At 33.8% G+C, this 21,753-nt stretch overlaps 1 protein-coding gene across 5 annotated transcripts in view; it reads right to left on the reverse strand.

The window, feature by feature from the left end:
* TMEM196 (transmembrane protein 196) overlaps nucleotides 1-21,753 on the reverse strand; it is a 57,470-nt gene that overhangs the window by 6,420 nt on the left and 29,297 nt on the right. For all 5 annotated transcript variants that reach the window (XM_079152327.1, XM_079152325.1, XM_079152324.1 and 2 more), the window contains exon 2: nucleotides 2,726-2,782. In XM_079152327.1, the coding sequence (XP_079008453.1) occupies nucleotides 2,726-2,782 (57 nt within the window). The remainder of the gene's footprint in view (nucleotides 1-2,725; nucleotides 2,783-21,753) is intronic.

Here is a 21,753-nt window from a genome sequence, read left to right on the forward strand (position 1 = left end):
GGGATTCTACTCATTCAGATGTATTGGAGAGGGAGTAGACCACAGTGTCTCAGAAATAGAAATCAAGGATATATCTGATGACAATTCTGAAGTAAGCATGGTCTTTCACCTAGATTCAGATTTAAACAAAATTTATTTAATACCTATTGTGTGCTGCTATGCTAGGAATTGCAATAGTTGTCATCTCAATTTGCCTCCACTGAAGAGATACTAATACACATTTTGGAAAGGTGAATGGTGATCAGAATAAATTCAGATTTTAAGTACACAGATTTTCTGACTTAAATCCAGTTTCACTATGTCAGTCCTCTCAAAGTGTCAAAATATCTTCTTCTCATTAAATTTTCATTACTTCCACCTAACTTTGAATATTTATGCCTTTCTACCTATGGGAACTTAGGAAATTTAATTAAATTCTTGTTTCTTTCATTAAGTATTTTATTGTATATGTATCTATTTCCCCAACATGTAGATTGAGGCTTCCCATGAACTGGCCCTGTATCTTACAAATCTTTTGTTTTACTCTGGTGGCACTACAATGAAATATACATAAGTGTTCCAGAAATACTGTTTGATTATGGCTTAGCTTTCAAACTTATTGGTTTGATCTGGGTCTCTCTCATAGGAGTGGGAAGTAATCAACTTAAATAGCATCCCAGAAGAACCAAGTACAATGCCTTCTGTAGCAATGTTCTCTGAATATTTAAGAAACTTAATTGACTATTCCAAAAACTTTAATAAATTTTTCTTTGTTTTTGCATCTGGTATAAATAATCCTGGTACTTGATAAGGTCATACTAATTTAATTATCCAACCTTGTTTCCATTCTTCTCTGGAACACAGTATCCAATCACCCCATCCCAACACCTACTGGTCTAGGGATGGAACCCAACCCTCAAGCTCTAAGTCAAGCACTGCAGCACTGAGCTACAAACCAGCCCAGACATTCTTGCCCATTAATAGAGCTTGCTCATTTCCACCTCAAGGATATTTTTAGTTTCCTGGAAAAGATTTTGCTTTTTACTTGTACTCCTAGATGAAAGGCACAAATCAAGTCTTAACTTTTTCAGAAAACCTACCTGAATTTATTGACGCCCTCTTTGCAATAATTCCCCAGAGCAAGCAACTTTATAAATTACTTTAGCGTTTACTTTTACAATAAGGTATTGTTTGCTGACTACAGGTAGTTAAGTGTAGCATCATTACTGAGTACCTAGCACTTGGGAGACCATAGTGAGGCAGCTGGCACTACCAAGAATAGCTCATAATTATTCTCCTTGAGATCTTGTGAAAGAGAAGATTCAACTTCTCAAGGTGGTATGATAAATATTAAGAGGAGGCGATGCATGGTTGCCCTAGGAGTAGGGAAAAGGGGAGTTTAGAGCTCAGCCCAGTGAGAGTTGTTGAAAGCTTCCTGGATAATATGCCATCTCAGTTAAGTCCGTCTACATGCCAGCAGAAGGCCCAGCCTGTGTGGATCAAGCACAATGAATAATGTTCAGATCTTATGATTTTTTTCTTTTATATTTTATAAGAGACTTAGGAAGACAGAAAAGAGACAGTAGTGTCTTTTTAAAAAGTTTGTCCTCCCTCTGTCCCTTTCTTGCTTTTTTCTCTCAATAAGTTGTTCCTGCACAACCATAGAGAGTCTTGATTGAGGAAAGGTGTAGAAAGAATGAAGGTCATGTCTAAGGAATGATGGGAGAATCACAGGTACCAATTCCATGTATCCAAGAAACACTTTTTTCATCCAAAGATTTCCTTTTCCATTTTCATATAATTTTTTAAAAGTACAGCTCACATGTCTACAGCAGTGAGTGTGGAACCCTTTTTGTCACAGTAGAAGTTATCATAGAGAAAGGCATAATTAGAAAATGGGGTAAAACGAAGATAGCTGCAATTCTATCCATTTCTGGCCCTGCTCAGTTATCTGACGCCTCCTTGTAGAACTTCAGGCACAAAGGCCACTTCCTGGAGTTGTTGTGCAGCATGGATTTTCCCATTTGGCAAAGGTTTATGATCTTTGCTTTTGTATTCAATAAAATAAACCATGCTCTTTCCTTCTCTTCAAACTCTCACAAAATGTCATGAAAGGCAATAAGGGGTTCCACACTTTAGCATGCAGGGTTCTCCTCCAACCTAATGTCAGAGTCAACTGGGAGCATGTTCCCTACCCCAGAACCCCATGATAGAACCATTAAACATCTGAAAACAATTACATGTGCATTTATAATAATAAAACAAAATAAATCTTTAAGAATTGTCTGTAAGGGTAGCAACACAGCTGTCTTGATGCTTTGCAAAATTAGTTTCATAAAGCCAGTAATCCTTAGGCCCAGTTCCTTCTTAACCAGTTAAATTTCCCATAGACTCAAGCTTTATCTTTTTTAGCTTGTGGAAGGATTCAGGTGATTGCTAGGGAGTCTCTAAGTGGAAAACTGGAGCTGTCATTCCTAGCAGACATTAATGCTTGCATATTTATGTATTAAGAGGATATATCAAAGCTTTTTTGTTGTTGTTTTGGTGTTTTGTTATTGTCTGTACTACTCTTGGTGATTTTCTTTGAAACAAGAAAACCAGGATTTATTTGTCAGATTTGTCAGTCTCCTTTTTATCCTAGATTAGTAACATCCATTACACTAAAGTTGGCTAGTCATCATTTCTGTTTTTGAATTCTTATAATTTAAACACTTCAATGCACAGTACAAACAAGGCATAAACTTACGACAAGTCCTGATTTTTTTTTGGCGCACAATATCCCACATATGCCACAAAGAAGAAACTGCAAAGAAAAAGAAGAACAGTTACTTCATATTCAAAGATAGGAGAACACCTAGATTTTAGTTTATTATAATTCACTCATGACACTTGCTCCAGGGAGGCGTGAAAGTTTTAAATTCCCATGAAAGGCTAGAAAGAAAAATACCTGGTTATAGAATAGTGAAGGCTAAAAATGTACACTTTAATTAAAATTTATTTTTTGCAAAGTTGATAAATGTAATTGTGATATTTAAGCCCAAATTAATCAGGCTAACACCAGACAAAAATATGAAGTAAATGAATTTAGAGTTCTGTTCCTCTTGTTTCCTATTACTTCTTATCTCTTTCTACTTCCTCAGGAAGAAAAATGGTGTGATACATTCATTCATACTAAGCAACTAGCAATAGGTTATACTACAGGTAGGGGTTTAACACTTTATCTTTTTAGATAAGGCATCAGAGACATATTTCTCTATAGAGAAATTATTTGTAACTGTCAATTGGTACAATGGCTCCCTTAGTCCATCAGAACTGAGGATGCTGCCTTTGTGGAAACATCAAAAGAACACAAGGGAATGAAGTGACTAGAGGCATGTAATTTCATGTAAATAAGAACACTGGTGACATAATTGCTTTGCAAAAGCAATTACATCTAGTCATTTCCAATGACAGATATTAGACATTTTGATTATCATGAAATGGTAAACAATTAAGTTTGGATATAAACATTTAAGGCCATTTGAATCCAAATTGGCAAATATTTTCGACTTGAAATATATCATATAAATAGAATAATTCATTAGCAAGAATAAACCCACTAAAGGCTTTCAGATTTGCAAAAAGAAACTTGTTTCCACTTTATCTTTTTAAATTTTGCTATTTCAAATAAGAACTAGAAATAAAACTGATTTAAACTACATATCTCACACATGAATAGATTTTAAAAGTATATATCATAATATCCTAAGGCTTATCTGAAATAGTATGCATGTGAGAAGTACAAATAAAACTTGTTGGAAAATAATAGGTAAGGGAAATTGTTGCCAGAGCACTTCCTAAATAAGGGAGGAGAATAATTACAAAGCAGGCAGAGGTACTGGAGGACAAATCAAGTGACACGATTTAGATGACCTTTCAAACTGATGAGGAAAGGATCAGGATTATTTGTTCAATAAATGAAATTACATAATTTGTTAACTTTCCCTAATGTCTCACACCATAATTAATATGAAGTGATTTGAGTGTTTAGAGGCATAAAAATTTATAAGTGCATTGGGATACAACAAAGTTAAAAATCTATAATTTTACAGGAATGGGAAGCTTATCTAAATATAACACTGAAGTTATAGATCAAGGTAGAAAACACTTATAAGTTGAAGAGGAAATTATGATTTTATGAATCAAAAATATTGAAACTTTCAAAGACAAAAATAACTTTAGGGTTATGTTCAGAAAATATATTATGGAAAAAGGGTTAAAATATTCTATATATAGCTCTCACACAATATTTATAGTGCTATAAAACCAGGAGAAGATAGAAAACTTGAATACTTGCATAATTTTCAAAAATATTAAAAAGTTATTTCTGAGCAACTGCTTCTCACTGCCGTCTGTGCCCTAACTTAGTCCTCCTGGTGTTTGTGGAGTCCTTATAACTGATTCTATCTAGCATATTTCAAGGCCATGCTCAAAAAATTCCAGTTTGGACCAATCCTGTACCTCTTCATGCTTCAAACTTCAAAGCCCAAGCACATCCTTCTCCTTAACTAATTCTAACTCGACCTGAAAATCTATTCACCTGGAATTCATTCTTGAAATAATTTGAAAGCAGTGTAGTTTTATGTTCTTTGGACCTGTTTTGAAATCTATAAATATCATCATTATTTATTTACAGTAAGGCTCAGGGGACCTCAGGAGCATAAGCGGAGGTCACTACACCAGGCACTTGGTCGGAACATCTAGTTGGAAATGAAATTGCTACATCTAGGTAGCAATTGTTCCACTTCACTTGGATGGAGCTAAGAAATTGGGATTTCAGGGCTGGGGAAGGGGAAAGTAGAGGAGGGAAATTAAGCAATATTTTTCCATTCCTGCTCATCTCTGCAGTGTAAATACTCTCTAAGAGTTACATCTGGATCCAAAATCCACATTCCCTAGAGGAAACCTGTAATCTGAGAAAAAACAGACACATGTAATGGGAAATATATAAAATCATGGAATTTCTGAATATAATCTAAGAGATTTTGACTTAAGTTTAGTCATTGTAATTTATAGAGAAGAGAAAAAGCACCCTCCATCCCAAAAGCTGTAAAATGACCTTTTATTGCAGTGGCTGTCTTTACCCCAAGCCATACCACTGGAAGGGATTTCAAGTGATGATTTAATTAGCCCTCATTATTTGCACATGGGGACCTGGAAAACTAGATGTCCAAGCAGGTTTAGTGACTTACTAAATGTCACAAATGAAGATCAGCCTTCACACCCTTCACATATAATTTAAGATTTTACTAACTGTCTAATTTAACTCACTTCTATTAATATGATGGAAATGCTTCTGAAAATAATTTTTTCAAGTGTGAGTACAGTGTACTTTAAACTAGTAAATTCAATGAACATCCACTCATCTATGATTGCTATCTTTGCTCTTGGCATAGTTAATTTTCATGGTAATAAAAATAATTAGAAACTCATCATGGTGTTACAGTCTAAAATTACTTGTACCTTATTTTATAGGGGAATCTGCTATAATAATTTAGAATTACTTATTTTGCTCAACATGACTTTATGCAGGATGGAAAGTACTTATTCACATTGTGGAAATTATTAAGCAAGTATAAAACAAACTAGCTCAAAGCTGATAGCTGGTCACATAAATGTGTGTGTGTGTGTGTGTGTGTGAGAGAGAGAGAGAGAGAGAGAGAGAGAGATGGGAGGGATGTGTGTGAAACCATGCTCCTTCCTTATTCTTCCCTTTTTAAAATAATAGTTTTAAGACCCTGGCAGAGGGATCACAAAGTGTTTCATTTCCAGGGCATAGGCAAGAGTAGATGGCCACTGTAATTAGGGAAAAGTAGAAGAAACAATTATTTGTATAGGAAAAGAGGCAGAAATTCATCTGGGGCCTAATACCCTATGCCTATACTTAATGAACACTATCAACTACTGGAGAAGAGGCAGTATCCCACTACTTAAGATCATCCACAGATACAAGGCAGAATTTAGCTTGTCACAAAGAGGAGGGTACAGAATACTAAGACAGTACCATATCTGAGGCTAGATGCACAGGGTCTTTCTAAACTGAGATGGGCCTAGAACAAAAAAGAAGTTTATTCTGGATCCCACCTGCCCTTAACTTGGAGCCTAGCACATGGAAGTAACAAGTAACAGCAGTTTTCCACTAAGGGGAGGCAAGAGCATGGCAGAAGACCCCTCTGGTGCTTGTGAGCAGGGACTCAAGCTGAGTGTCTGACATTAATAATGGAGAATATATTTTTGCACCCAAGTTCCTACCTGGAACACAGGATGACCATGGCCTACTACTAGAAGAATTTGAAGACTATGGTGCACCAAAGACATTTATAGTAATAACAAAATTTAATTCCTCCTTAGGATGACAGGACCTCTCACACTAGTAGTCTAAAAGAAGATATAAACTACTATATTCTGGGAAAAAAAAAAAAAAGACTGAAATTGGAGCTATACCCTCCATCCAAACTCTTACTCAAGAGATTATAAGAAAACCATGCACATGTGGCTACTGGCATGGTGGTAGAATGGATTATGGCCCTCCATGTTCTAATCCCAAGAACCTTTGAATGTCACCTTATTTGGAAAATAAAAACAAAAACAAGCAGATGTGATTAAGTTAAGGGTCTTGATATGGGGAGATTATTATAGATTTTCCAGAGACACCCTAAAAATATAACCACAAGGATCCATTGTTGGGACTAATGACACGTTAACTAACTCAGGTTGACTCCTTACTCCCTGGCGAGTGAGCAAGATCAAGGCTCAAAGGCGGTTTCAAAAGTTAATGACAATAAATCAGACCACCATCAGGGATTGATTAACAACAGTTCCGAAAACGTGATCAGCTCGTGCTTGCCATATAGTCCTATGGGACTCTCACCTGTGTGAACCCCCGTGCCTTGCTGACCTTTAAGCTGATTGGTTCCCGCCTAGCCTCCACCATACATAAAAGCTGTGTGACTTCCTCAATAAACGAGTTCCTGCTGTGACTGGTCTCCCTGATGCGCCTGATTGTCCTCTGCCTGGAGGGCTGGGTGCAGGCAGTCAGTCGGCTCTACCTTTCCTGGTCTGACCTTGTTGGGGAGTGCTCCCTTCCCTTGTTGCTGGTCGAGAAGAGCAAAGGGGCTAAAGACTCCGACAATCCATTAAGTGGGGAGCAGGATCAAAAGGAATAGAAGGCTATGTAATAACAAAAGCAAAGAGGCAGAGAAATTCCTGAAAATAACACAGGGCTGTTTTTGAAGATTGGAGAAGGGAGCCATAAGGCAAAGGATGTAGGAGTCCTCTGTCAATTGGGGAGGAAAATGACATGAATTCTCCCTGGAACCTGTAGTCCTACAGACCCATTTTAGACTTCCAGCATTCAGAATTTTGAGAGAATGAATTTCTGTTGTTTTAAGTCACTAAGTAAGGATTCCTTTTTATTTTTACAAAAGCAGTAGGAAACTAACACAGGTTCCAAAACATTTCACATGAAACACTCTAAGAGAATTACTAGAAGCTGTTTTTAAAGAAGATAGAGGAATGAAGTAGCAAAAGCACTGACTAAGATGGGCTCAGTGGCACATGCTTGTCATTCCAGTGACTTAGGAGGCTGAGGCAGGAGGACCCCAAGTTCAAGGTCAGCCTCATCAACTTAGTGAGGCCCTAAAGAAATTAATGAGACCCCGTCTCAAAATAAAAATAAATAAATTATTTAGAGACAGGGTCTTACTGAGTTGCTTAGTGCCTTGTTTTTGCTGTAGCTGGCTTTGAACATGTGATCCGCCTGCCTCAGTGTCTCAAGTCACTGGGATTACAGTGAGGTACTGGAAACTTTCAGGGACACAATAAGTCCACAGGGTAGAAACTATACTGCTTCAGATTCATACTCTGAGATGGGTAGACACACAAAGAACATGAAAAAGCAAGGGAAAAAATTGCCCCAAGCAAACCAAGATACTCCAATAACAGAATCCATTGACACCACAGTGGAAGAAATGTCAGAGAAGGAGTTTAGAATGTGCATAGTTGAACAGATCTGCAAAAGTAAAGGATGATGTAGGAGAGCAAATATAGGTAGCAAAAGATCACTTCAATAAAGAGACAGAGATTCTGAAACAAACGAACATAAATCCTTGAAATGAAGGAAACAATAAACCAAATTAAAAATCAATAGAAAGCATCATCAATAGACTAGACTACTTGGAAGACAGAGTTTCAGGCAATAAAGGCAAAATATATAATCTTGAAAACAGAGTTGACCACAGAGAGAGATGTTAAGAAACCATGAACAGAGCTTCCAAGAATTATGGGATAACATGAAAAGACCAAATTTAAGATTTATCAGGATAGATGAAAGTGTGGAGATACAAACCAAAGAAATGTGTGATCTTTTCAATGAAATAATATCAGAAAATTTCACAAATCTAAAGAATGAAATGGAAAATCCAATACAGGAAGCTTATAGGACCCCAAATGTGCAAAATTACAACAGACCTACATCAAGGCACATTATAATGAAAATACCTAACATACAGAATAAGGATATAATTTTAAAGGCTTCGAGAGAAAAATATCAGATTACATATAGGTGAAACCAATTCAGATCTCAACTGATTTCTCAACCCAGACCCTCAAAGCTAGGAGGTCCTGGAATAAGACATACCAAACTCTGAAAGAAATGGATGCCAACCAAGAATCCTATGTCCAGCAAAATTAAGCTTCAGTTTGAAAATGAAATAAAAACCTTCCATGATAAACAAAAATTAAAAGAATTTACAACAAGAAAGACTACACTTCAGAATATTCTCAACAAAATATTCCATGAAGACAAATGGAAAAAGAAAGTGAAAACCAGATAAGAGAGGAACTACGTTAAAGTAATAGTCAAACAAAGAGAAACTAATTCAAATTAAAACCTAGAAATAAACCAAAGTGACAAGGAACACAAATCATATCTCAATAATAACCTTGAACATTAACAGTCTAAACTCATCAATCAAAAGACATAGACTGGCATATTAGATTCAAAAACAGGACCTAACAATATGCTGTCGACAAGAGACTTACCTCACAGACAAACACATCCACAGACTAAATGTGAAAGGATGGGAACAAGTATCACTCACATGGATCACATAAACAAGCAAGGGTTTCTATCCTTATATCAGATAAAGTAGATTTCAAGCCAAAGTTAATTAGAAAGGACAAAGAAGACCATTTCATACTGCTTGAGGGAATTATACAAAAATAAGACATAACAATCATAAATATTTTTTATGCCCCACAAAATGGAGTATATATGTACATCAAACAAACCCTTCACAACTTCAAGAATCAAATAGACCACAACACAAATATACTAGGTTTGAACATTTTAAAACATATATATGAACACAAATGTGAATATATATGTAAAAATATATATGAAAATATTTAAATGGATATGGATTTGTGTATAGTTATTTTTCATTTGAGATGGATGCTTATGATTTTGGTAAGATATAGGATATGATTATGTAACTGAATATATATGAAAATTTTTGGGTAGGACTTGGGTTGCCATTAAGGTGCCTATATATATATATATATGAATGTATACATACATATATGGAATATATATATGTATATGTATATATACATATATAAATATATATTATATTATAAATATAATTTATAAATATTATATTATAAATATATACATATATATAAATATATATGTATATGCATATATGAATGTATACATACATATATGGAATATATATGTGAAAATACATAAGGATATTTAGTTGTGTTTATAATTTTTGTTTAAAAGGCTCAAGATTATGGGTAGGGTTAGGTTTAGTTCTGAGTTATGGCTTTGGTTTAGGGAATGGATTATCTTAGGAACATATATATCAATATATATGAACATAAATATGAATATAGAGATAATATTATACATCCAAATATATATGTATAAATATATATTTACCTATGGATATTTTTAAGGTAAGCGATATTGTTATATCATGTGTGAAATATGGGTTATGCCTGTAGAAATGAATATATATATAAATCTCTGGGTTTTTATGTGAATTTATGAATTTATATCCCCAAATACATAGGTACATTCATGTAAAATTTTATGATTCATATATAGAGAGATTTCTCTGAGGTGTACTGGTAGGTATAGGACTAATGTAGAAAAACAGGATTAATTTAGGGATTGAAAACTTTTACCTATATATAGGAATACAAATATGAATATATATATATAAAATACATGACAATATTTAAATGGATATAAATTTGTATGTAGTTATTTTTATTTTGAGATGCTGTTTACAATTTATTTTAGTTACAGTTTATGATTATGTAATTGAATATATATGAAAATGTATGAGCAGGAGTTTGGTTTTTGTTAGAGTATATATATATATGAATGTATATAAACATATATAGGCATATATGTGTGAAAATACATATGGATACTCAAACTAAATATAAATAAATAAATGAATAAATAGATTTAAAAAATAAAAATGAATAAATAAATGAAGAGCTGGGGATGACAAAACATCCCTAGGTTCAGTCTTAGGGGTGGGGTTTGCGGGGGGGGGCGGCACAGAATAAAATAAAATAGGAAATCTTTTAAGTGGAAAATATTGATTCAAAAAGTTAGTACATATTTAGAATGGATAGCCCAGTTGATTTTGATTTTGGCATGAGATATGCTGTAAGCAAAATGTTCTTTTTTCTTATATCATTTAGCAGAATAATAGAGATCCTAACTAGTTCTAAATATTGATAGGAAAGTAGAAATTTAAATTTGTGCATTTAATTATAGAAAACTAGAAAAATAAAGAGAAAAAACATAGTGATAACCACAAAGATTAAACCAACAGATGTCAGGAAAGTTAAAAAATAGTGAAAAGAAATAAAGTGAAACTATAAGGTAGGTGGACATGAATAATTCTCATAATGAAAGCCATTGGACTAAATGTGAATGCGTTCAATTTTTCCAACAAAGGATTTTGTCAACATGAATGAAAACTTGTCCTTTTCTTAGAGGTTCTTCCTCTCCTTTCCATCTCTAAGAATAAAACATACTAAGACAGGCTTTTGTGGAATTTCCCGGTTTGTGTTATGTAACAAAGGTTCTCCAAGGATGATTGCTGTGGAAGCAGATAAAAGCAGTGGGTCCCTCAACCAGTCCGAGAGCATGTGAGGCTGACTTAATGGGACTATGAAAGATGATGAGCCAATCTCGTTTCCAGACAGCATATTAACCTTTTTTTTCCACTTTACATTTTACCACTTCATATGAAATGCTTTTTTCTGAAATTCTGTAACCATTACAGAAGATGCATTCATTAGAAAAAGGACTAGTTGTTTTCCCCTTCAGATCAGGGGCTGAACCACAAATGGAATTAAATACTTTAAAACCACTCCTGATTTATGCACTTTTATAAAAATCACTCAGTTTTAAAGATGTATTGAAAAATTGTCAGGAAAACACACAAACATTAAATGTTGTGAAATTGATCTAATATTATCTATTTAATTTAGATAATATAGTCTGTAGTTGGATTAAAAGTTGTATAATTTGTTTCGCAACTAGAAGTTTTTAAATATCTTTATTCTGCTTCAACCATTTCTTATTTAAAAAATAACAACTATGGGCTCTCTTAAATGGATTATTTTGGAGTGTAGCATTAAAATGCACATAAAAAGCAATTCGTATTTTTCCTGGTATCATGCTGATATAATTGTAGGTTTGTTTTTTTTTTTTTTTTTTTTTTTTTTAATCAACACTAGTTAAACTCTAAGGATGCCACTCTTTCATGGGATTCATTTCATTTGGGATTCCTTTCCCCTAGATATTTCTGTAAAGATTATTTGTGTAGGGCTGGGGATATAGCTCAGTTGGTAGAGTGCCTGCCTCGCAAGCATAAGGCCCTGGGTTCAATCCCCAGTATCCAAAAAAAAAAAAGATGATTTGTGTAAAATGGGAAAGTTTATCAATTTGGGTAGCTTGCGTATAAGCAGTGGGTCTCAACTTTGGTTGCATATCAGTTTAAAATTCTTGATGCCTTGAAGCAGTTAGAATCTCCAAGTTAGAGTCCATATATTTAAATCTTTCCAGGTGATTCCAGTGTATAGTCAGGAGCCAAGAACCATATGCCATTAGGAATCACACACATGCTCAATGATACCTTACCTGTAGACCCTCACTTCAGGATTTTCTACAGAAGCTTTGGTATGGCCCTTAATTCCCTCAGTGAGATATGGACAAACATGAAGGCCAGCAAAGTACTCTTCAAGGGAAAAATACCAAGTTTATAACATACCAAGTTTATAAAATAAGGTCAGAGAGTCAGAGCTGTTTGGTCTCTAATGACTCTTAGAAATTGAGATCATTATATCATCAGTCTTTAGTTTTATTCTACTCAGTCCCTTTCATCATTGCTAATAAATTTTTCCCCCTGACCCTCTGAACTTTTCTAAACTTTCTTCAAGTTTTCTGTTTCACTTTACTTTACTACATCTAGAGATAACCATAATACATGATTATCAGGAAGTATCATAGTATGTTTGTTGAGAAAAAGGGCATAAGAAAGATACCTATACAAATAATCACCAATTTAGGAAACTATTGAAATGGAATAGGTTGAAATTAAGTGAGAGAAAAATAAGAAAACAAATGGCTAAATTAAAATATGGGCAAAATATCTGAACAGACACCAGAACAAAGAAGACATACCTGACAACTAAGCATATGAAAAGATAGTCAACATTACTTGTCATTAAGAAATTTATATTTAGGATTCTCCATATTGCTTTCCAGAGTGGCTGCACCAATTTGCAACTCCACCAGCAATGTAAAAATGTGTCTTTTCCCCACATCCATGGCAACATCTATTATTGTTTGTGTTCTTGATAATAGCCATTCTAATTGGAGTAAGATGAAATCTTGGAGTTGTTTTAATTTGCATTTCTCTAATTACTAGAGATGTTGAACACTTTTTCATATATTTATCAATTGCCTGTATGTGTTCTTCTATAAAGTGTCCTTCAACAGATGAATGGATAAAATAACTGTAGTATATATACACAATGGAATATTATTCAACCATAAAGAAGAATAATATTATGGCATTTATAGGTAAGTGGATGGAATTGGAGAATATCATGCTAAGTGAAATAAGCAAATTCCAAAAAACCAAAGGCCAAAAATTTTCCCTGATAAGTGGATGATGATATATAATGGGAGTGGAGGAGTAGGGGGTGAGAGAAGAATGCAGGAACTTTAGATTATGTAGAGGCAAATGAGAGGGAGGAAGGAGGGAGCGGTGGTATGAAAGATGGTGGAATGAGACAGACATCATTACCCTATGTACATGTATGATTACACGAATGGTATGAATCTACATTGTGTATGACCAAAGAAACGAAATGATGTACCCCATTTATGTACAATGAATCAAAATGCAGTCTGTAAAAAATTAAAAGCTAAATAAAAAGAGAAATAAAACCAATAAAATTTAAAAAAAGAAATTTATATTTAAACAGCAACTGAGCACCAATACATCTTTTAAAGTGGGTAAAATGCAAAATACAAGCCTGATGATACTAACTACTGGTGATGTGAAGCAACAGGAATATTCATTTTTTGCTTATAAAAATAGAAAAGGAAACAGCTGTTTTGGAAAACAGTGTGGTAGTTTCTTACAAAGCTAAATATAGTCTTCCCTTATGCCCTGACTGTGCTTTTGGTATCTGTCCAACTAATCTGAATTATCATGGCTTTATTTATCATTGATAAAAATTGGAAGCAGTGAAGTTTTTCTTTATTAGGTGAATGGATAAACTGTGGAACAACCTTGTAAAGCAATATAATTCAATGATTAAAAAATGAGATATCAAATCACTCAAAGACATGGATAGAATTTAAATAAATATTGCTAAATTAAAAAAAACTAGTCTATGTACAGTACAAGTCTGATTATAGAGCATTCTGAAAAAAGTGAAAAAAAGAAATAGCCAAAAACAACAATAAAAAAAAGTAGCAGGCCTTTTGGGGAGAGAAAGAAGGTTGAATAGGTAAAGCAGATATTTTCAAGACAGTAAAATTACTCTGTATGATATTGTAACTGTGGATACACGGTATTTGAATTTGTTGAATTTGTTTATGGCACAAAAACCTTAGTGTATGCAAATTTTTAAAAAAAACTTTTAAAAATTCATTCAGGAATAAAAATAAGAGAATACAGAACATTACCAAACAATATAATTATTACAAATGTATTAAGATGATTTTACTGAAAGTGGGAAGAGAAAGACACTGACTTAAGTAACTTTGGAAATAGTAGAATAGAAAACTTAAAGGAAAAAAATAGAAAATCTGAACCTATGTACTGTATTTGACAATATTGTTCCTGCAGGGTAACTGGTTAACAATTCTGATACAAATATAGATGTATCTTGGAACTGAAAAATTCAGTTAATGTGTGGTGTGGTGGAAGCCAGATTTCTTATTGTTGGCATATGAGTTTATAGATAATCAAGGGGAAGAGGTTAGAATAATCTACATGGTAAGTGATTAGAATGAAAGATACGGTATTAAACACTTTTATAATTAATATAGATACAGATGGTTAAATATAGAAATATTTATAGATATGTCTATATTCACATTAGAATACACACATAAATTTCACTGCTTTGTCAGCTGAAAGGGCCTACATATAATTAAACCTCAGTAAAAATGAGCATACCTCTCACCCAGATCTTGGTTTTTAATATCATTCTCCATAAAAGGAGCTATGCCTCCTTGGAGAAATGGCTGATTCTAGATTAAGGCAGGAAATATATAAGGTGAGCTTAGAGTATACTATAGTATCAGAAGTAATTAGATACCCAAGAAACAAATAGCACACACTGATTGAAGTTTGTCAAAAGGAAAAAGGAATCAATTGAAAGAGCTTCCAATTGCCAAAGTTGGAAAAATTTGAGCAATAAAATAGGTAAGTATTGGATTATGACCTTCTGTGTACAGTAAATATTCATGAGATCATAAAGATGAAAACAAATGACCAAATAAATCAATAAATGGTAAAAAGAGAAAAATATCTATGCAAAAAAATCCAAATAATTTATATAAATACTTTGCTCTTAAGGCAATAAAAATATATATCACTCTCCCTAAGTGTGGGTCACACATAATGATTTACTTCCAAAAGTATCATATGTAAAAGGGAAAAAGTGTAAACTTAAGGTAGAGAAATGGAACAAAAGCTACTTCAGTCAGGTGACAAAGGTCAATACCAAGAGTGATGACATGTCCATTTTTTATGTACTTGATATGATATGACAAAAATGTAAAGATGTCTACTATAATCACTTGTGTTAAACACTGAAATGGAAGTACTTAACAAGAATTAAACAATAGAAAGAAATTTAATATATAAAAATTGGAAAGGTGTAGACAAATTGTCATTGTTTTCAGACAATTTGATTAATTTATGAACTCTCCAAAAGAACCAAATCCAAAATTTGCTACAAAAAAGTAGAGTAATTTAGTAAGGTAGCAAGGCACAAATTAATATATGGAAATTAATAATATTTATGTACAAAGCATCCTATTGGAAGCTTCAATGGGAGAAATCCCATTCTTATACAAAAGGATGGATTTCCTAAAAATTTATTTTATAATACAGGTGTTAATCAATAAGTGGAAAACTTAAAAACATGAATGATGAACATAATCACAGATTTGTACAATTGAAAAATATATAACATGATGGCTACCTATGTTAAGTTTATGAATGGGAATAATGCCCTAAAAGAGACCTGAGGAAAATTGTTCATCCCTTCAGCCATGTGGTGCACTAGAGGTGCCATCTTCCCCCAGATGCTGACTCTAATGGTGACCTGATCCTGTACTTCCCAGCCTCCAGAACTGTGGGCAATACACTTTTGCTTTTCATTAATCATTGAGTCTAAGGCATTTTGTCATAATAACTTAAACTGACTAAGACAATGATCTTAGATGGGAAAATTATAATAGTAAAGTATGCTGATAGTTTTAATTTAATTTGGTAATTTAATACAATGCAATAAAACACCAAAATGATTTATTCTCTTAAATTAGAAGGCTGATTTTAAAATTAATGTGAAAGCATAAATATCTTTCAGGGGAAATATCAAAGGAAAACTCTGTTAAAGATGAGCTATGAAGTTGTTGAATTTTAATAGCAGCTATCAAAACATATTATGAAACCTCAGTAATTTTAAAAAAATGGTATTTGAAAATGAATAGAAAAATTGAATAAAGGAATAGAATTACAAAGTCTAGAAATAGTCAAATATATATGAAATTCATTTTATAATAAAATGGCATCTTTAAGCAGTTATGAAAAGATAACTTTTAAATGGTATTTGGGCATCTCTGTATTCATCTGGAAGAAAAAATGAAATTAGATTCATAATTTACATCATCTCAGGGTAATAGCCCGATGGACTAAAGATTTCATTTACAAACAAAACTATGAAAGTACTGGAAGAAAACAGAACTTCTTTAGTACTTTGAAGTGGCAAGGACCTTTCATCTATGACTAATAATCCATAAAATGATAGACATTAAAAAATTAAGAGCTAAAAACTGTCACTAAGAAAAATTACAGAAAAACTTCCTATGTGGCCAAAACAAACAAACAAACAAACAAAAAACCAACTATGAATAAGTTTTAAATGACATACTGGTGACAATATTTGCAGCTATAAAAAAAAGTCTAATCTTCGCAATGTAACATGAACTCTTAGGAGTCAATTAAGAAAAGACTAACTATCCAATAGAAATACAGGCAAGAGATATGAACAGATACTGCCTTGAAATACGAATGACTTTTAAACATGAATAAGCTCAACTTCATCCATAATGACAGAAATGCAATTTCAAATTAACTTGGTTAAGCTTTTTTCGCTATTTGATTGGCAGAAGTCTTAGAGTTTAATAAGAACTTTGCCAGTCTTGGCAAAGATAACCAGACAGTCATATATTGTTTGTAGAAAAATTAATTGCTACAATCTCTACTAGAAGAATTCATCAGCAATTATCTAAATTATATAACACATATATTTACACTCAGCAGTCCCATTTTTGAGAATTTAGCCAACAGATGTAACTGGAAGTATGCAAAGAGATCTATGTGCCAAATTATTTATTTTAGTATGGTAAGTAATGACACAGAAGGGCAATTCCAAATATCAGTCAGTAGAGAATTGACTAAATTGAATAGAATTCTCTATAACTACTTAAAAAATAAATATGAGAAATCACTACACATTGATATGGAAAGTTCTCCTAAGTATAGTGAAAATAGCAGAACTCAGGATCATGTATTATATGATACAAAACTTTTTGTGTAGATAGGCAAGAGACACATAGTAATATGAATGCCATTTACACACACACACACACACACACACACACACACACACACACACACATATATATGTAAGGTAATTCTGGAAAAACACAGAAGAAACATGGCTGTGGTTACTGGCAGGGAGTGAGGGGAGAGGAGTGATGGCAACCTGGTAATGGGGGCTGGACTTTTCATTGGATATTTTTGGTTTTATTTATTATTGAGCCATATGTAGGTGTTGCCTATTTAGAAAGTTAAATAAGTAACCTCCTATTTGCTCAAGTCAAAATTATTGTGTAGATATCAGAAAAAAAAAATAACCCATTAAGATTCATCCTTACAAGTGAATGACTCAGAGAGATTCACGCCTCCTGTGGGTATTTAGAAAACACCAATAAAACCCTCCCAGTCTGTATATTATCAGAATGTGTACTTAGGAAGAAACATTGAGGGTCACAGAGCTCTGCTAGTGTGTCTTCAGTCACAACTTGAAGGTCATTGTCTTGCCTTCCTATTTGCAAGACTGATTTTCCATGTTGAATTAAACTGAGGTAAGAATTTTCTAGGGTAAGAACTGTTAGACAGACACAAACCCACAAGTGCCACAGAGTAGTTAAAAGAAGTGAGCATGGTCCTTGAAATAAAATGAAGCCTATCACGGAGAATAGAGGTGGAAGGCTGAGTGACTTTTTCTTCTTAAATATAGTGAAACATAAATCTCTACATATTAAAGTAGGAGCAGCTTCACCTTCAATGACCACTGTATTTCATCTTTGCATAGAAAGGATTTTGTAGTTTCACCTATTCATAATAGAAGCTGAAATAAAGTTTTATTTTGAAAAGTATTCTGATTGTCTCTCAATCCTCTAGAGGAAATAAAGAGTTGAAAAGGCATTTTTCCTCCAAGATGGATAAGTTGATGAAGAAAATAAATCAGGGAGCAAAGAAACAGTTTTGAAGTTCATATGAACCTCCATATACAAAAATGGAATTCAGTATGTAATTTTATTTGCCATTGCTGGTATTGTTCAGGTGACAGGTTTTGTTTGTTATATCCAGCTCTGCCATAGCTTCTCCTATGAAGATGTGCTATTGGAATAAAATTTCTAGGTGACATAACGTAAATTCAAACTGAATGATTGAAATAGTACATTATTGAATTATTGTATTTATAGCATGCATGGGGAGAGGCAAAATTAATAATTTCTGTCAATTCTAAAACATATATATAGGTATAATCCCTCTTTTCATGGGGTAAAATTTAGTTATTCATTTTTTTAAGAATATCCACAAGTAGATTTATTTATCACCTTCTCAATGAAAGTGGTTGAAAATAATTTGGATGGTGTTGACTTTTTAAGTATACTAGTCATCCTTTTATAGCTTTCTCAGATGCTAAGATGTCAACATAAATAGATTTTTCCAGGCCAAAGTCAATGAAAAGAATTTTACCTTGACCCTGAGTGATGATTATAGAAGATTCCTATTTAGAGGTGAAAGTGACTTTCGAAACTGAAAAAAGGTTGTATTCTTATGAGACAGAAAATAATTCAGGAAAGTTATCTATGAGTATGTGTCCCAATGTTCTAGTTGATTCACTTTCTCTTGGAATAAGTTTGACATAGGATAGCTTTTCCCCTTTGGTGAAACTAAAATGTTGGGCAATATCACAGCACTCTCATCTGATTGCTATCACCTACTATAAACTAGTACACTGCTGTGAGTTCAATCTCCTCTGTACTCTCCCCTCTAGCCTTAATACACAAGCAATCCCAATTCCAAAGAAAAATGTGTTTCAGGAAGAAATAAGATACTTTTCATTTACTTGAGATCCAATAATTTAAAAGCAAACAAAAAAATATCAGAAAATGCTTCAGTACATGAAGATTTCACAATACATAAAAAGAAAAAGTTTCAAATGTTTTGCCACTTTGTGGTTCTTTTAATCCTTCAGATATTATTCCTGGCAAGCCATGCCCATCTAAAAGCAGAGGTTTTAAAGGAAGGAGAGGTGCACCACATTTTCTGATTATGATCAATGGCTCATCTTAAAAGCACTATGACTAAATCTAGGCCTTGCCATCTTTGTTGGTTATGCTTTATGGGGAAAAAAGACAATACTTTTATAGAGAGTTTAGGGACTCCTAAGAACAACTTCATCAAATCTCAGGGCTTCTGTCATATTAATAACAATCTAGACTTTACATACCCAATTTGAAATTCTGTATGAGATCTCATTCAGAATAGTTCTTTACAAAATAATCCCATGTAAATATGTGTCCATTCAGTACAAAAAGATTTCCCTCAACACTGTTGGTATTTAGATAGATATAAAAGCCGCCCATGTTACCTGCTTCTTCTCCAAGGGAAGTCTTTCAGAATCTGCTTCGGACTGTCTTGAAATTGGACCTACTTTTACCCCAATGACCTGAGTAACAAAGTGATGGCAAGAGTTTTTTCAAAGAATGATTTTTGTAGACAATTATCATTAGAATGATATGGACATTTTCATTAGAAATGCAGATCTATGGGCCTCTATTAAATCAAATTTTGATGAGTGAAGTGGAAGAATCTGCATCTTGGATCAAACCCCAAGGTAATTCTTGTGCTGTATACAGTTTGAGAACCTTAGCTGTAGAATCTGAGCACTGATTTAATTATCTACTTTGGCTCAGATGGGCTGGCCCTACCTTGAGCTGGCCAAATATGGGCACTGATAAAGAAAAAGTAGTCCTGGAGGATAACCAGCTTGTGGCATGGAAGGGAGCAGCAATGGTTATCAAATATTAGATCACAAAGACTCCTTAGGCTTATATCATGAACCAATGTGTCCTTCTTTAAAGGTCTATGCTTTTTCTAGAGACTTCATCTCTCCATTCCTAGGTGTCAAGCCAATTTTCTAAATGATTCTAGCAGGATTTATTGTCTTGTTCATACTTGTCTTCCTCAACCATAGGGGAAGGAAATGAATGTTTTCTCTAGAACTATTTTAGACATTTTATGCCTTGGCATGACAAGTTTTATGTGTTTATCTTTTACAAGCTGATACACCATCAAAGAATTGTTGGGTTGGGTGTGTTGGTGTATACTAGTATTTCCAGAGACTTCAGAGTCTGGGGCAGGAGGATTGCAACTTTGAGGCCAGCCTCAACAATTTAGAAAGATCCTGACTCAGAATTAAAAATGTAGCTCAGTGGAAAACTACTACTTAATTGCGTTAATTGGTTCAATCCCCAATACTGGGTGATATTGGGGAATTGGTGATATGGTTGAACTTTTAAGTTCTTTTAAGTCTCATTTGCTTCTCTGTTTCCCATGATGAGGAGTCATTTCAGGAAATCAGAACACCTATGTTGAAAGGGAAGTGGTGCTATCAGTATTCCAAACTTCACCTCCAAGGAATGAAGGAATTGCTTTTTTTTTCCCCTCCCATACTGGGAATTGAACCCACAACATGGTGCATGCTAGGCAAGTGCCCTACCATTGAGCTACATTCACAGACCTTTTAAATCTTGTTTTGAGACAGAGTATCTCTAAATTGACAATAATGGTCTTAAACTTCCCCCAAGAGACTGGAATTACAGGTGTGAACCACTGTACCTGGTTGAGAATTGCTTTCTTAAGGGGCATTAACAAAGTGAAAGTTTTCTTACCCTACTTCTGTCCCTATTTTTCTCTCCCTCCCTCTCCCTTTTAAGGGAGTCTGGAGCAGTTGATTAGAGGCCTGTGAAAGAAACACAGGGAAGAATTTTATTATCATTCTGCTCTCTGCTACAATTCTATAATGCATATTTTGTATCAGGCATAAAATTATGATTTTCTTCTTGAATTTATTTATGCCAGAGGTCATCAGTATATATAATTGGACTATGAAAACTAAGGGATTGGAAAAAATTAAACTAGAATGAAGAATTTCTAAACTCCACTAAAAACCAATGAATCACAGAGCACTATTTACAACTCATTTGAAATTCCCTGAAAGGAGAGTGTCTCCTCTTTCCATGTGACTATCCAGTTAATTTCAAACTGGTTTTAGAGGGTAGCAAACATGTGCAGTATCTTTCCAGTAGTTGATTCAATTTGTCTTCCAGAGAGACTTAAAACCCTCATAAGGTTAATAAGGAGACTTGAAAATCTAATCTCAAAAGGGGACATTAGAGAATTATAAAATTAAAAAGAGATTATACATTTCCCATTGCCTCAAACAGTCTAAAACAAGACTTTACAGGAACATGAATTAGGCTGTTAAAACTAGCAGATTCTGGGAAGTGAATCTGGAGAGGGAGGTTTTTAAGAATTGGATTCTGGAAGGAAGCATTGTAATTGAAGTACAAAAACAGTACAAATGATT

This window comes from Sciurus vulgaris (genome assembly GCF_902686455.1).
Source record: "Sciurus vulgaris genome assembly, chromosome: 8".
Lineage (NCBI taxonomy): Eukaryota > Metazoa > Chordata > Mammalia > Rodentia > Sciuridae > Sciurus > Sciurus vulgaris.